At 38.2% G+C, this 18,388-nt stretch overlaps 1 protein-coding gene across 5 annotated transcripts in view; it reads left to right on the top strand.

The window, feature by feature from the left end:
- The window catches only part of LOC146558111 (brain-enriched guanylate kinase-associated protein), a 39,399-nt gene that overhangs the window by 18,172 nt on the left and 2,839 nt on the right, over window positions 1–18,388 (top strand). For all 5 annotated transcript variants that reach the window (XM_085247645.1, XM_085247647.1, XM_085247648.1 and 2 more), the window contains 4 exons: window positions 4,208–4,369; window positions 8,256–8,322; window positions 9,965–10,072; window positions 13,366–13,446. In XM_085247645.1, coding sequence (XP_085103771.1) covers window positions 4,208–4,369; window positions 8,256–8,322; window positions 9,965–10,072; window positions 13,366–13,446 — 418 coding nt within the window. The remainder of the gene's footprint in view (window positions 1–4,207; window positions 4,370–8,255; window positions 8,323–9,964; window positions 10,073–13,365; window positions 13,447–18,388) is intronic.

An 18,388-nucleotide genomic window follows, 5' to 3' on the forward strand; every position in this document is an offset into this window, starting at 1 on the left:
CTGCCTCGTCATCTCATCTCGCTGGAATGAAAACACTCATTATGTCTGACTCAGCTCCTGTTCACCGGGGAGGTCACTAATGGGGGATTTAACATCCCTGGAGCTACTTCACGTTAACTCATCCTCTACCAAACAACAAACACCTGTTTTCCCCTGATGATTCCAACCAATCACAGAGAGGCATGAGGCGAGGAGGTGGGGGCTGCTTGGATAATGCGGCACTCAAATGTCACTCAGTCATTTGAGACATTCATTGAATCACTCTGTGGGCAGGTTTTCTCTACTCACTGACACAGTTCCATAAAACATAAACACTATCCCACTTTCAGTCTGAAGTTAGACTGAAGCTAGAAGTTATTTAGTATTTAGCATTTTTGTATTTACAGTCGAGTAAATGGAGACTAGAGCTGTGCTTGAGGCAGGATACTCAATCTGAGTGCATAAAAAAAGGCTTAAAAAGAGAACGTAAACTACTTTTACAGAAGCACAACTTACCTAACATGAGAAAAAATAAGTTCTAAATTTGATAAGATATTATGTTGCTTTGCTAAAAAAAAAAAAAGTGGAAATGAAAAATTCAGATGCTCAGTTTTTCATAAAATAAAACTTAATTGGTTTAAAAATAGAAGCAATCCATATCTAATACAGAGGAATCAACCTGAGAGAATATGAGCACTGCATTATGTATCTTTTTGTTATTCTTTAAGAAAAACAAAACATTGTGAGTTTGTGCAAGGATCTAGCTGCATTTATGTGTGGCAGAGAAGACAAGAAAAGGTAGACGTGAGGTGATATTTATAGAGCCACAAAGTCTACATGCGGAGAAGATGGGGTGGGTGGATGGGTTGACAAAACACTGGACTTTAGGACAGTAAACTGTATTCAGCTTTTATTATTGTAACATTGGACAGTGGTGGAATTCAGTTTTAATCCACCAATGCTTCACTGACACAGGCCTTGAGCTCCTGGCAACCTCTGGTTACTAGGGCAAAATTAATATTCTCCAGCCAGTTGCTGAGTGCGTGTTGACCAGATGAAAGCTGCACCAAAGAGAGCGCTGCTCCACAAACCTTGCTGTGATTGCTGTGTTGACCACATGTAACATGCTGACTTGTCTGCAAACACCCTCCGAATACTCGGCAAGTGGTAGTGAAGCTAAAAACATGATACACAAACCAGAAAAAGACACCATTCCCCATCAAAATAAAACCACCGCCTTACTGCTCCAACCAACACATTTCAAAAAGTGCAACTTTGAGCAGCTTTTGTAAGCAAATGCAAGGAGGTTTTTGGTACAGCTGGCTAAGAATTACACATTTTTCTCTAGCGACCTGTAGTTGCCAGGGGTTACCAACTGGTCTATAGTACAGGATGGGCCATTTATATGGATACACCGTAATAAAATGGGAATGGTTGGTGATATTAAAGTCCTGTTTGTGGCACATTAGTAAATGTGAGGGGGCAAACTCCTCAAGATGGGTGGTGACCATGGTGGCCATTTAGAAGTCGGCCGTCTTGGATACAACTTTTGTTTTTTCAATAGGAAGAGGGCCATGTGACACATCAAACTTATTGGTAATGTCACAACAAAAACAATGGTGTGCTTGGTTTCAGCGTAATTTTATTCTTTCATGAGTTACTTACAAGTTTCTGACCAGTTATAAAATGTGTTCAATGTGCTGCCCATTGTGTTGGATTGTCAGTGCAACCCTCTTCTCCCACTCTTCCCACACTGATAGCAACACCGCATGAGAAATGCCAGCACAGGCGTCCAGTATCCGTAGTTTCAGGTGCTGCACATCTCGTATCTTCACAGCATAGACAATTGCCTTCAGATGACCCCAAAGATAAAAGTCTAAGGGGGTCAGATCGGGAGACCTTGGGGGCCATTCAACTAGCCCACGATGACCAATCCACTTTCCAGGAAACTGTTCATCTAAGAATGCTCGGACCTGGCACCCATAATGTGGTGGTGCACCATCTTGCTGGAAAAACTCAGGGAACGTGCCAGCTTCAGTGCATAAAGAGGGAAACACATCATCATGTAGCAATTTCAAATATCCAGTGGCCTTGAGGTTTCCATTGATGAAGAATGGACCCACTATCATTGTACCCCATATACCACACCAAACCATCACTTTTGTTGGTCCAACAGTCTTGGAGGGATCCATCCAATGTGGGTTAGTGTCAGACCATTCTTCATTAGTGACAGTTTTCTTGCGTCCACACTTTGGCAAATCCAACACTGAACCAGTTTCACGAAACTTAGCAAGCAGTTTGCTAACTGTAGCCTGGGAGATGGGTGGTCTTGTAGGGTGTCTTGCATTGAAATCTGCTGCAATGACCCGGTTACTGCGTTGACCAGATATCAACACAATTTCGATCCGCTCCTCACGTGTTAACCTCTTCGACATGTCAATGGCTGTGAACAAAGAGAAACTTGTAAATAACTCGTGAAAGAATAAAGTTACGTTGAAACCAAGCACACCATTGTTTTTCTTGTGACATTACCAATAAATTTGATGTGTCACATGGCCCTCTTCCTATTGAAAAAACAAAAGTTGTATCCAAGATGGCCGACTTCTAAATGGCCACCATGGTCACCACCCATCTTGAGGAGTTTGCCCCCTCACATATACTAATGTGCCACAAACAGGACTTTAATATCACCAACCATTCCCATTTTATTACGGTGTATCCATATAAATGGCCCACCCTGTACTGTGTGTCTGGGTTCTTATTTAGCATCCTTATCCTTATTCCCCTAAACTGAACAGCTGTTGTAACACTTCTATCTAGGTCAGAGGATAGGAACACAATATGGTCATTCAACCCTTTGAAATGAGATAGCTTCTAAAAAAAATGACACTAATGCACAAATAATGGTCTTTAACCATAAAAAACACTTTTCAGTACACAAATAGTGGTCCATAATAACAGGTGTAATAATAGTGGTCTATAGTGGCCTATAATAGTGCTCATGAGTCACCTTTTTTAGTTCAGCTCAATTTTGTTTTCTAAGCTTAGTGTGGATATACCAAACATAGCTACTTGAACCAAAGTCGTCCTCTGTGTCCATGTCTCCTGCACATATCTGGTGCATCTGTGTTGTAATTTGCCTTTAATGGGGAAATTAAAAGAGACATTTGGACAAAACTACTGAGAAATAATCGAGCAGAAATATTCATTTATACCCAATGAGGTTCTGTATGAAGTCTGGTTTGACCCGTTCTACTTTTCATCTTATCGATTGCAGAAAGATTATCATGCATGCTAATTAGATTAAACTGGGTGATACCTCATTTTAGTGTCCTGAAAAAACAAAATCCCTCAAAGGAACCTGTCCCTGTTCTTTTTTTTCGATGTCCCTCAGCCCTCGACTCCCTGAATCTATGATTTCGTTAAACAGTGAGAAAAAGAGACAAAGAGAGGAAGTGACAAGAACGTCGTGACCACATCTCCATCCAATCTGCTATCTGTTATCCGTCTCAGATAGAGTCATTACCCTCCTTCCTCCATCTGTCCGTCAATATGAGGTCCATTAAGCCCCACCGTGCACACTCAGATCCATCAAGGCAACAGACATTTCCTCCTTTCCCACTCACACTTGCCCTTTTATTAGATTGAAGCTCAGGTAATGCACATACTCTAAAAATACTCATCATTGTGCTGTCTTCCCATATTACATGTGGGGAATATCGTCGTTTTGTAAATCTGAGCCTTCGGGGTCTATTCGCATGACATATTAGATTTCATTGTCTCATGTTTCATCACTGATTAAAACCTCTTTTTTTCTCCATTGGGCCTGTATTACTTTCTGATGAGGTTTCTGTGATGTGCTGCAAAGCTTTGATACTGAAAAAGATTGACTAATGCTCTAAAGTCTTAAAAGCTCTGTATCCTTACTTACCCCAGCCTGGATTCTTAATTAGAGATCTGTGTTTTGATCCCATGTTTTGCTCGCACCATGCACTTTTGCAAACAAGTTTTCTACTTTTATCACCCTCTCATGATGCTCCCATCATAACTGCACAGCCATTCAGGGGTGCATTAAAAAGATCTGTAGACTACTTAGATAAGCATGCACTCAAGTTAGGAGCCTGTTTCCTCCATCATGTGCTCTGAACCCGTGTGTGTGTGTGTGTGTGTGTGTGTGTGTGTGTGTGTGTGTGTGTGTGTGTGTGTGTGTGTGTGTGTGTGTGTGTAGCTCATTGCTGGAGCAGAAGGAGGACTTACGGAAAAGACTTAACTACACAACACACAAGCTGGAGCTACTGCAGAGCGAATTTGACTCCACACGGCAGTACCTGGAGACGGAGCTGCGCAGAGCACAGGAGGAGTTGGACAAGTTTACTGATAAGCTGCGCAGGTAGGCCCCTCAGTACAAACTTTACAACACCCAGGGGGCGAAGATGGTGGCAGTGTGGCACAGAAGATTTCACAAATTGTTTGTGGACTCTGTTTGCAGTCAACATTTCTCAGTTTCAGAAAATTAAGATTCTCTTTTTTTCTCCACTCGTGAGAGCAAACATGAGCAGAGAGAGTAAAAGACAATAACAACACAGCTCTGTCACAGGAATGTAAACAGCAACAGCAAATGTTTTATATCCCATCTTTTTCACAAATGTTCTGTGGTGGATAGTGCTTGCACTGGACTTTCCACATTCAGCACTTACCCATGGGTATCTGCAGTTCTGGTCCACTGAACACAAGCTTAAAACTGAGGAAAGATAAAATATACTGAGGGAGCTGTAGGAGAAGCCCATTACAGCCCAAACAACACAAGAAGTACGTAGCAGTTGTTTTAGTGGACTTTTTATGAAGTCTGAGATAAAACTTTTAATTTTATTTATTGAGCAGGCCTGTTGACATTAAACTGGCCTGACTAAAACAGGGTTAGCACAGGTTTCTGTTCTGCAGAACAATAATAGGAATGATAATAATAATATACAAATGTATTCTTCAATCAAATACTGTTTATAAGTCTGTATAAATCAAGGATGTCAAACTCATTTTACATCGGTGGCCCACTTTGATCTTAAGCTGGCCTCCCTTTTTTGTCAGTGTAGGAAAGTTGAACTGTAATCTGTTTAATCCCTGTAAAATCTCAATACAAGAAAAAGAAGCATAATTTCTATAACACATCTTAGTTTTACTACATGATAATAAATGCTGCTCTATTTATTTAAAGAAATCTATCAGCATGACTCTTTGGGTTTAAACTGTGAAAGATAAATATTACATTTCAGAAGAAGCTCTGGATGCTCATGGTCTAGACTGTCCTGTAGTAATAAAGAGGAAAGTTGTTATTAATTCCCAGAAAATTCCCTGTTTTTTAATTTATTCTTTTTATTGTGGAAACATTGTAAAAAACTGAAATTGAAACTGACTAGTAGGTAGTAAAAAAACTGGGATTTTTTTCTGTTGTTCAATTGTGTAATTATTACTTTATTACACTGTTGTATGTGAATTGCTGTGGGGGAAGTCTTTATCAGTAGGACAACTTGTAAAATGTGAAAATACAGTTAGAAGTCCAAAATCTATGCACTCATCCACATTTTCCAAAGACATGTAGTGAGCTGGATTGTTGTCTTTGGCGGGTCGATTCTGGCCCCCGGGCCTTATGTTTGACACCCCTGATATAAAGCATAATACAGGACACGGACACAATGATAAACTGAATGCTAAACAAATAATATATCAGTTTTAAGCAGAGCATGGTTATTCTGTCACCTAAAGGGAAATAACAAAATAACAAAATAAAGAGATCAAATTAGACGCTGGCAGCAGATTATTAAACCCTTTCCAGAAAAGTGTCACCAAACTCACTGCTTCCTTTCCAAATTCAGTTTTATTTCTCTTTCAAGAAGAGAAATTTGGGTTCTTAAACATTTTGAGCTTATGTCAGCATTTGACAGATGCATTTAACGCCGCATCATTGGTGCTGTAACACAGTGCTACACAAAACAATGTTACTTTTGAAGATTAGTCATATTGAAATAGTCAGGGCCCAAGAATGGCACACTGCAGTGTGCCTTTAAGTACTGCTCAGCTCAAATGTGTTTTGCTTGGAGGTTTGACATTTACTGTACATGATGATGAACAATCAAACTACATGTCAGAAGTCTACAATATTACTTTAAAATTCCACTTCAGGGTGATTGCTTATACAAAAATATGGATGGGTGGATGAGCCTATGTTCAGCATCAGACTTCTATGCTGAAACACAGCTGTACCAGGTGTTAGGAGTAATTGGAAGAGCCACCCTATGAATAACAGAAGGTGCAGTGGCCACCCTCAGAAAATGGTGCCACTTGCGCTTCGCCGTTTCCAACTTGGCGCCAGGATAATAATATACGTTGCCAAAGAACATGAAAAGAAGCCTGATGAATATTGGCAGCACATTCTTTGGTCAAAAGAGACCAAAATAAATTTGTTTGGATCAGACGGGGTCCGGATTGTTTGGTGTGGACCCGGCCAAGACCAGTGACTGCACACAGTGCAGATCACGAGAAAGAGAAGTGGGAGGGTACTAATACGAGGCTACGAGACAGAAAGACTTCCAGGCAAGATGACCTGTATAGATGGTGCTATAAATTTCTCAAAAATCTAAGAAAGTGAGGATATTTCCAGAAATAGCTACAAAAGGCTTTTAACGTAAAAAGCTGAAAATGATTGAATACAAAGATTGACAAAATTCCTCTTTACACTTGTCTAAAACTACTAAAAAACAATCTGAATTCTGCTTTTGTTTTATCTAAAGCATGTGCAGGATTCGTCTCATCTTGACTGCTCTAAAGATAGCACTTCATTCATGTGCCTAAGGAAAAATGTTTAATACTGCATCACTGTTTAAGGAGTAGACATATGAGGTGATTTTCTGAAACCCCTTATGATCCACTACAGAAGGTATACCAATGTGATGTTAGCAGAAAATACCTGGAGACTCAAACATAGTGAAATAATAAAGATTATATGTCTACCACGAGCGTTCTAGATTTTATGTGAGAACCAAAGCGGGCTGAAGCTATTATTAATCTCTTTTCAATATCGTAAAGCACGTATCGAGGGAGTCTTTAAGTCATTATATTAGAGATCATCCTTCAATTAAGATCTAAGAATTTAATTGCACAAGTCAATTGTACCACAAGTGTTTGAGAGATCAGCAAATTATGCAGTGCTGCAGTGCAGTGTTTCTTATCTGGGTAACTCACAATACTGTATCATTTTAAATTACCTCCTGGAAAGTAATTTTTTCTGTTATCTTCACCTGCTGTTTACACAAGTTTTTACTTGTGGTATCAAAAACAAATACCAGTTTGTGTTTTAAATAGATTTCATAGATTTTATAGTCTGACACTTTAGAATGTGCATATACAAGATAGAGTGCATGGTTTCCTCTGTGAAAGGCCACACAAGTGTCTGAGTCTGCTGTTGAGGAATTGCTGTCCAATTCCTGGATGGGTGAAGGCTGCCGTTGTGCAGTGGTCATTGGTTGTAGCTGTTTCTGATGATCACGTCAACACGGCATGTCTCAGGCATCCTCAACAGGAGCCATACTGGGACTAAATGCTGGCCAACGAAGTGTCTGGATATACTACTGATACTCTGTGCAGTGTACAGGTTAGAGCACCTCATCTCGGTACATCTGTCCATTTAGATTTCCACCAAGAACCATCAGATCGGTGACGGTGCTGATGTCACTCAGTAAAAAACAAAAACAACAAAAAGCAATTATGGCGCTGACTCAAAACCAATTCCCAAAACTAATCACAGTATCTGCTTTGGTGGTGATTAGACAGATTTAAAACAAAGATAATAATAATTCGTTTCATGACATAAACCTTGCATTTACTAGTATTAAAATGAAAAAAGGAGTTGCATTTTTATATTTGAGGTACTTTTTAGAAACCCCGAGAGGTGTAATTATAAAATATAATCAAAACGTCACCTTTTCCCCTTCATTTTAATTACGTTGACATCCTCAGGCTGGGGTCCTCTGTCAGCCATAGTGGAGCTGCGGCTCAATATTTATTACTGGTGCCCAAAATCTTTCCATATATGTTACCATGCCTTGTGGGGGGAAAAATCCCTCTATTACGAGACATATGACGTGTTATTCAGCTTTGAATTGTGCAGTGCACTGCTGAGCCTGCCAATCTGCTTATTTCCAGTTGCAGAAGTCTTCGGCTGCTACTATTTATGTTCAATCTATTACCTGCAAGTGAGCGCTGTTGTTTATTGTGTCACTTAGAATACAAAGTAGCTACTCAGCACTGCAGAGGATCAACCAGGATCTGGAGGAGAAGATCCACAGAAATGTGAGTATCTTAACAGGTGTCTGTGTGTTTTAAACCCTGTGTACATGCTGTACAATAAGCTCTCAGGTTTGCGGTCAACTATTTGCAGTATTTGTAGACAGAAAAGAAGCAAGTAGGAAAGCCTTGAGATTTAGAGATGATACAGAGCACTTGGTGAGCTTGTTTGAATATGAATGCCCTTCTGTTGGTACCACTGACGTTAATTATGGCTTATTACAATTGGCTGTCCTCCTTCCAACAGCAGAGTGATAGCAAACCCATTGTTCCTCAGTGCTCTGCACCTCACTTCATTTGTCAGACATTGCTTTTTTTTTTGCTGGTGGAAAGATACAATTAACTAGTCTGCCGGAGAACACTGTATGACCATCAGGTGTCTTCGCTGTTGAATAGACAGCTGAAAATGCTCGTCGAATGGGTTTGTTACAGCACAAGATAATAATCATTGCTGTCGCCATCATTTTGATGACAATGTGAGATACCAAGTACAGGTAATAAAGAGCTGAAGGTCACCCAGCTTTTTGTGTAAAGAAAATTGGTGATTTTTAAAATAAAGGCTGGTAGCCTCTTTTTTTCTTTTTTTTTTGAAGTGTTCTCATCAGCTGTTATTGATTCATTTCACGTACACCCTCCACAAGGGTGAGAAAGGTGCTGAGTAAGTCTCTCTGTAATAGTAAAGCTTGTTTACTCCTGAGGTGCCGCAAACCCATCTGACCCCTTGGCCCTGCACAACTACAGAGAACGTAATTACAAGACTGATAAACACTGTGATATAGTTTGAGTCTGTTAAACTTTTCAAAGAGGCGGAACTACTGTACACTCAGGCATTTTAATTACAGCTTCCACAAACCCAAAGCTCTTGGCCAAAATACATTTTACTGACAGGTGATGAAGCTAACAGAAACTTTGCTTTTAAAAAAATGCAATAAAAAATTATTTAACTATATGGAAGCTCAGTTTACTGACATTAAAGTTTCCCATTCATCAACAGTAGCTAAGAAATATGTATGTAATAGGCTGCTGTCATATGCAATATGGATTAGGTGTGACAGCCCAAAAATAGGACGCAGGAGAGAAGTAGAAACCAAAGCAAGCATTTAATCTAAAAAGTCCAAATGAAAATATCCAGAAACACAAAGAAAAGCTACTGAGTTACATGGACAACACAACAAAGGACAAAGGAACACTCTGGGAATATATACATGTGAGGTGGAAATAGAAGGGGAACTAAAGACAGCTGAAGACAATCAAGAGGGCAACCATGAAAAGTAAAACTAAACAAGATAAAGTAAAAGGGAATTAAAACAGCAACACTCAGAACAGAAAGCACTTCCAACGGGCACCAAAACCCAAAAGAGTTAGGTGAAATATACATATACAGTTGCCAATATAAACAGTACTGACGACCTAGATATCAAAAGAAAATTAGAAAGATCTATCAAAAATTTTCTATTTATGTTTACCGGGTTCATATTTGAATTAAAAACATGCAAGAATCAATTTTGAAAGTTAGTCTGAAAGGTCTCTTATAAACAATCTATTCTATAAATTCTATAAATTTCATTCCTAAAAAACACACAAGAAAGAATTACACAGAGGAAAGTACTTTAAAGTAATCTTTAAATCCCTGCTCTGTCATTATCAGTCACAGCACCACGATGATGAAAAGCGTGCTCTGAGCAGAGAGATCATCGTCCTCAACAACCACCTGATGGAGGCAAAGCTCACCATCGAGAAGCTTCAAGAAGACAATGTAAGTAAAGCAGTGCCCAGCATTCAACTCTGCAGAGCCAGACGATGAGTATGAAGTTATTGTTTGAGGCAAATAGAAAATAGGCGCTTCCATACATTCTGTTTGGGGTTTTCATAGTCTTGCCCAGTGACACTATGATATGCAAACTGGAGCACCAGAAAGGAGCTGCAAATTCTCAGATTATTGGACAAACTTGTGAGTAAGACATGCAAGCTCAGTAGTAAGATGACCTTGTTGCATTAAAGTTCAAAATGGACTCGTGATTTTACTGTTCCATTATACATATAAAAAAATATGACCGGTAGGATCTAACTTTGATTTATAGGCAGCGGGAACATAAATGGATAAGTTAAAAGTTGTTGGGTTTTTTTAAATTTTGTTTTTATTATACATTTGGTCACTAGGGGTAGTTACCTCTTGAATTATGGCATTTGTAGAGGAAGTGGTTCATTCATTCAGGTATCCCATTGCGGAAACTCAACACTTTTTACCATGTTCTCTGTAGCAGAGACATTGTTAGGCTACATAAGTTATGCACAACTGGGACAAGAACTACGTGTTGTGTCTGACAAATAATAAAGAAGAAAATGTTTGGTGTGTTACTGGGTGTGTTACTGTAAATGCATAAACTTGTCGGCAGATATTAGCATATCAGCAAATAAGATGGCAGTGTGGGTGATGCAACTTTGCACTGACTAAAGGATAAAAGAAACAGCAATAAAGAGCTGAAGACTAAGTTCAGTGATGTTATATAATGAAGATTTCTTTGTCTCCAGGAACAAATGGCAGATAAACTACCAAAAACTAACATGCAAAATTAAAGCTACAAGGAGTGATGATAGGGCCCTAACACCTTTGGGGACACGGAGATGTGCTGCTATTGCTGCAGTTGACACTTTTCTTGCAGTCGTGACAGTATTAATCCCTTGACAAGCTAGTTTTTTTACAACAGCCTGTGGCCTCTAGTTGGTGTTAGATTACATCCACTAATAATATTTGACATTACATGTGTGGAACGCACAATGAAAACGTGATCATCCGATAATGCTTTCAAACAATGCTGATTTCCTATTGCCATAAGGTGGTGTACAGTGTGCATTAGAGTTGTGAGAATTTCTTGTGCTGTGGCGATTGATCAGAATTTTCCACATATCCTTAAATGTAAACTCAAAAGCTTTATAATTTAGCATGGCCAAGCTCTTTGGACTGAACTTTGGCTACCAAGGGCTTTGATTGCTAGCATTTTGCTATGGTTGCCTGTAGTTGCATGGAAGATGCTGACTTGTTTGCAAACACTTGCTCATTACATACCAGGCAGTAGTAAGACTTGAAAAATGAACTGCAAACCATAAAAGGTGAACATTCACCTTTTAAGTAAAAGTTGTACCTTTTCAAACATCTTGGCTGCAGCACTATGGAACTCTGTGCTGGGCTCTAAATTATTTATATTATATATAAATGACATATGTAGTGTTTCCAAACTGTTAAAATGTGTATTGTTTGCTGATGATACCACTCTGTACTGCTCAGGTAAAAACTTAGAACAGCTTCTGACTACAGCAGAAAAGGAGTTAAATATATTAAAAAACTGGTTTGATGTAAATAAGTTATCATTAAATATAAAGAAAACAAAATTGATTATTTTTGGCACTAGACAAATGAAAAATGTATCTAAAATAAGGGTTAATGGAATTGAAATTGAAAGAGTGTACGAAAATAAATTTCTTGGAGTGATAATTGATGATAAGCTGAGTTGGAAGTCTCATATAAACCACGTGAAAACAAAAATGTCAAAAACCATTGCTATTCTCTATAAAACAAAGCATGTCCTGAACAAAAAAACATTATACACACTTTATTGTTCTCTGTTGCTTCCATATATGACTTATTGTCTAGAGATATGGGGTAATGCATATAAAACGAACACTCTTCATATTTTCAAGTTACAAAAAAAAGCTATAAGAATTATAAACCAATCAAATTGTATAGAACCAACTAACATTTTGTTTATTAATCTGAATACCCTGAAATTTTATGATTTAGTTGAATATAAAATGGCACAGATAATGTATAAAGCACAAAATAACTTGCTTTGCCCCAGTACTCAGAAGCTGTTCAAAGTCAGAGAGAGTCAATATGACTTAAGGGGAACAGATTTCTTTAAAAAAAACAAGATAAGGACAAATATAAAGCAGAGATGTGTTTCTGTTAGAGGAGTTAACCCGTGGAATAGTTATGACAGTGATTTAAAAAGGTGTAGTTCATTTTCCTTGTTTAAAAACATGTTTAAAAATAGAGTATTAGAAAATATATAAATCAAGAATGAAAAGAGCAAAAAGGAGAAAAAAAAACAACCTCTTGATTCTTTTGCTTTGATGTAGTTACTTATCTAAGGTGGAAAGTTTTTTTTTTTTGTTTTTTTTTGTTTGTTTGGTTTTTGCTTTGTTTTATTATTTTCTTCAAGCCCTGTGTACAGGAGCTGCATACAAAAAGATATTTTGTGAAAAGGGTTGGCGTAATAAGCAAATGCTTCAGCCAATACCTTTTCATTAGCCTTGTCTCATGCTTTCTTTCTTTATGGTAGATTTTTGTTCTGTTTTCACTGTTTGTTTGTGTGTTTTTTTTCACTGTTTTCACTGAGATTTGAATTTGAATGCTAATCAATAAAATCAAAATAAAAAACAAACAAAAAACTTTGACTTTAAAAATGAAGGTTCGCATTTCTGGTTTGCTGGTCTGGTCAGCAACAGCTAGTCACTTCAAGCAAAACAAATTTTTCCTGGTCACCAGTTGGCCATTCTTTAGGCCTTTGTGACTGGAACTTTAGAAACTGATTTCACAATTAAACTACTCACCAGCTGTGGTTAATGAACATTTCACCTTTGCAACCTGGAGGTCACAAACTAGTCTTTAGGCGATTGTCACTGAGGACTTAAAACCAAAATTTTCTACGTCTTGTTATGCGTGTGCACAATTTAATGTTGTAATTTCAAAGGGGGGAGGGGCTCCGGAGTCATTTTGTACCCCCCATACGCAAGATCCATATAATTTGTACATTTACACCATGTGTAAAATGTGTTTGCAAATTGTAGTTTTTTTCCCAAGCATGTTTAGTGCTTCAAATAAGCAGTTAAATAAGAAGTTTTGTGTTTCTGAAGAAGGAAAGTAGGTTTGGGAGAATAGAGTTTAAGCAGTATTGATCCAAAAGAGACCAGAAATTTAGCTGGCAACGAAAGTTTTAATATTCATTCTCTGTTCTTTCATTTGATTGTGGCCATTTTGTGCCTCTGCAGGAAATGTACAGAAAGGACTGTAACCTGGCTGCTCAGCTTCTGCAGTGCAACAAGTCTCTTTACATGGCTCAACTCTCAGAGGTGAGCTGTGCACTCACTTTTACAGGCTTGATTTTTCCAGTGCTCTTTATCCTTTGTAAAAATGCATTTTGCATATGTTCCTCAGTTTTAGTGAGGCCTCAGTCTAATCCCTGGTAGCCTTTCTTCACAAAAGTCGCATACAACCAAGCTTAAGAACTGTATGAGCTTCAGGCTTTTTTGCGCTGACATTTGATGTGAACCCAGAAAGACAGAAAAATCTGTAATTTTTCAGTTCAGCGGTAGCCAGGTAAAAGAAAAAGCTTTGGTAAAAGCTAAGGGGGAGGAGAGGTCTGAATGAGGTGTATCTTGAGCAGCACTAAGCTGAATTTTCAGCTGATGACATGAGATGAGCGAAGAGAAATTTGCTGTCTTGACTGTAACATGAAGGTCATCTTGCCCTTTGTGAGCCAGAAAAGATAAGTCTTCCCGAAGCGATGAGTACTGTAGGTCACTGGAGGAAGGACAGAAAGTGAAGAATTAAAGCTTCATGGGGTTTTTTCTTTAAATAACCTTCACCTGAGAGAGATGAAAGAGGCAAGTTTTCAAAAAGTCGATGGCTCTGAGTTTAAAAGACTTTTTTAGCTAGAAGCAATCTGGATATATACTATAGAACTATGTATACTATACACAATGATTATGTGTTGAAGGACATGAACCACAGCTTGATTTACTAATTTTTCTTTTAAGTATAGCAAATCAGCATTAACATCTTCCTTTATAACAAATCAGATTTTTACCTTATTTCTATCCAAACTACAGTGATGTGCATTTACCATATATCATGTGAGAAATATTTAGTTTAGTAAACATAACAGATTTCTGCTTTTTCTCAAATGCAGATCATTTGAAGGCCTGACAATAAAAAGTTGCAATAGCATATACAATCAGATCCATAAGTATTTGGACAATGACAATGAATTCTTATAATTTTGCCTCTGTACAGCACCACAGTGAAAGCTAAATCAAACAAGCAAGATGTGAATAAAGTGCAGACCTTCAGCTTTAATTCAAGGGCTTTAACAAAAGTATTGCTTTAGCTTTTTTTCAGGTATTAGACACATTTTATGGATAATTGTCCAGTTTTATATGCTCATAAGTAGTTTGACAATTAACTGCATCTAGTTTTATGTCTAGATGACACTAATTTGCTTGTTCATTCATGACAATTAAGTAGATAAAAGGTCTGGAGTTGATTCCAGGTGTTATTTCATCTGAACTTGCTTTTTACTCAATATGAGCCCCAAAAATGTGTCAATTCAAGTGACAGAGGCCATCATTAGGCTGAAGAATCGAACTCGACCTATTGGAGAGTCAGCAGTAACTTAAGAGAATGAAGGCTCTTTCCAGCCTAAAAGACCACTGAAGACAACTAAAGTGCATGATGACCGAATTATTTCCATGATTAGGAAAAAGGAAACCTTTACAACAGCTGATCAAAAACCCTTTTGAGGTGGTAGACATCATGAGAAAGACCTAGAATCAAACCTGTGTCTATGGAACTGGGCCACTAGTGCGTACTGATGACGTGACTGCTGATAGAAACAGCAGGATAAATTTTGCAGTGTGCAGGGTTGTACTCTCTGCTCAGATTCAGCCAAATGCTCCAAAACTGATTGGACAGTGCTTCACAGTGCAAATAGATAATGGCCCAAAGCATGCTGGAAAAGCAATCAAAGCATTTGTCATGTTAAATAAAAGAGATATTCTTCAGTGGCCAAGTCAGTTATCTGATCTCAACCCAACAGGACATGCTTTTCAGTTATTTAATATGAAACTGAATGCAGAAAGACGTACAAACAAGCAGTGACTGAAGATGGCTGCAGTAAAGGCTTAATAGAGCATCTCAAAGAGGACACAGAGTACTTGGTGACGTCCATGGGTTCTAGACTTCAGGCAGTCAGTGTCCGGAAAGGATTTTCACCAAAGTGTTAAAAGCTATCATCTTATTTAAAATTGTGTTAATTTGTTAGGGATAATAGAGGGATAATAAGACACAGCTGAAGTCAACAAGAAGCATCGAAAAAGGCAGAAAGATGGAAGTAAACAGAAATGGGGACACAAAGCAAGCCCCACAAAAAGGGAAACATAGACTGGGGAAATGCAGAAAGCAGCCAGAAAGGAGAGGGCAACAGTGTTTGTTCTCTTAGTTTTATTATTTGTGGTTTGTGTTGGATGCAATGTTTTAAGGTTTTGGTGATGACTGTTTTCCTCCATGACTTGAAACTGTGACAATAACACCTACACCTCTACTCCATGCACACAGACTGGTGTTTCTGTTCTGGTCACTCAGTGTGCAGTTTAGCCAGAGTGCGGTCACACTGCACCGGTTTTGTTAATCACGTAAAACCACAAAGCAGCATGGGAACTACTTTAAGGCACATTGTGAGCAATTCTGAAGGACACTCAACAGAGGAGGTAAAACTACTGTATGTGGCAAAATATAAATGGAGAGCACGGTGCAGCCTCATCATAGTGTCCTGCTGCTCCTTGTGAAAAGAATGCACGCGGGTATTGATGAGTGTTTTAACACTAGCCCAGCTTGGTGCCACTTTCCGCTGCATCAGCCGTGGGCCTTGTGCCTCGCCCATGTGACAAGGGTAGATTTGAAACTGGCAAGCGTCCACGAGGTTAAAGAACGCCTGTCCACGTGTTTTAGGCATATGGCTGAATGGAAATATCAATGCAAACTGCATTTGGTTGCATAAGACTCATAAAATATCCCCAACACTTGCACGGTACACACATTAACACACGCACGTAGGCACCGTTAACAGTAAAGGGTCTATCATAAAGTGAAAAACTGTTCTGCAGGCACATTGCCAAACATAATAGGGGTCAGAGGCTATACATGCACTCACTGTGTGTCCACCCGTCTGCTGGTCCTGTGGGTGTGAGCTAATCGAAAGTGTATTGATGAATGGCGCTGCAGCATTTTGAGAGGTGCAGTGGCTCTTCAGCGCCTACAGAAGCGCTTTAGTCGTTTGTTCTGCTGCAAAACAATCACAGAGAGGGTGTAAAATGATCACGCTTGGATTTCTGAATGACGCATAAAAGCTAATTGAGATCTTGTTTAAAACAAGCCCAAATGAAAAAAGTGTGTGGACAGTAATTAAGTGGCATTTAGTTTTGTCCGAGATGCAATAAAAGTGCTATGATAAACCGTCTCTTTCATGTTCTCTGTAGTGTTTGTCTTTTTTCTATCTACAAAGTTATAATTAGCTTCCTTCTCATTGCCAATTAGGAACAACTGACTAGATTCCTGTTGATGATGTGCTGCAGTTAGCTTAATGCTTGTTGCTATGGAGAGGTAGAGATAGTGGTTGGAGGCTTTTTTTTTTATTAAGAAATGCTTGAAATAGAACAGGAAAGCGACTTATTCTCACTTCAAAATCAGGTATATTGTTCTCTTTGGTTGAGGTTCGTGACACTGAAGATTACACTTTTCCCCCTGCAGCTGTGAACACAATTCATGCAGTGAAGGCAGGTAAATGTGAACGTGTAGGTTGCTGTATCGTATTCAGAAACCACCTAAAGTACAATCTAACATACTGACACACATACTGCATTGTGCAGGGATAACAGAACCTGTGAGCAGCTTGGATAAAACGCTAAAATGCTGTGAAGTGTTTGCTCTTTCTCTTCTTCTTTTTTTTTTTTTAAACATGTTTGTCAGATTTAAAGGTTTCAGATCATTAAACAAGTAAAAATACAAATATATGCAGTGTTTAAATTTTGATTTCATTTATTAATGGAAAAATAAAAGCATCATGTATCATATTAAATGAAACTGTAAATTTAATTTGACACAAAAACAAGACTTTACACCAGGGATGTCAAACTCCTTTTATGTCGGAGGCCACACACATTTAATCTCTGAGATATCTTATTTAAGAAATGAAGTGCCATGTCACCAGAAAGAAATCAATCAGCATGACTCTTTGGGCTTAAATTCTAAGAAATAATATTTGATGAAATACTATACTAAAGATAGGACATTTCATTAGCCTTGTTTTTAAAGCCTTGCTTTTTAGGAACCGTTCCATGACTATGTTTAGATGAGAGGGGGCTAAGTTATCAGCTAACACTAGAATTTAACAAGATCAACCACAACGTATGTAAATATGCACCAAAGATACAGTTTTGGCTCACTTTAACCTCTGAGTAAATCCTAGAAATGATGCATTAAATATATAAATGTTCCTCTTTCATCTCTTTGTATGTGAAACGTCTGGTGATGGATACACCAATAAGATTATCTTTATGCGTTAGCATTCCCTCCATTTAGGCTGAAATTGGTTTGGTGTTTGAGGGGGCGCAGTGATGTTTTACTATCGCGTAGTGAATTCGAATTTTTAAAAAAAAATTTTTTTTGAAAAAATTAGAATAAAACTAAGTAAACAAAGCATTCTCAGTAGAAAGAATGAGGACAAAAAAACCCTAAATGATGACTCAAACTACTGACTAACTTCTTTTTCATTTAGCCCATTTAGGAACCACCAATATGGAAAAGAAAAAGAAAAAACTTATAAAAGACTTGCATCAGATTTGGCTTGCTTCATATAGTGAATCGTATAAGGCTTATATGATTTACTCATGAAAGTGGCCACTTTCTCATTACTTTCATATATTGTTTTAGGAAGTATGCAAAACATACAAGTTTCATGTATATAATTTTTCAAGGGATCTTATATCTGTTTTCACTCTTGTATGCTTTTCATACAAGTTTCAGACAAGACAGATACAAACTTTATAAGATTTATATATATCTTCTCCATATGGGCAGATTAATTGTCTGTTTTTTCCCAACACAAAAGAAAGATGGATTCACTGCAATAATCTGATCTAATGTCTGTTGTTTGTGGAAGCAGCGTCAACATCCATCTGTGGTTCAGTTTTGGAGACAGCATCAGGGTGTCAATCATGCTTGCTGGTCTGTGTGTGC

Source organism: Mchenga conophoros, linkage group LG15 (genome assembly GCF_057382185.1).
Source record: "Mchenga conophoros isolate Kocher_MC1m ecotype Shallow Benthic linkage group LG15, M_conophoros_male_GT1.1, whole genome shotgun sequence".
NCBI classification, from domain to species: Eukaryota; Metazoa; Chordata; class Actinopteri; order Cichliformes; family Cichlidae; genus Mchenga; species Mchenga conophoros.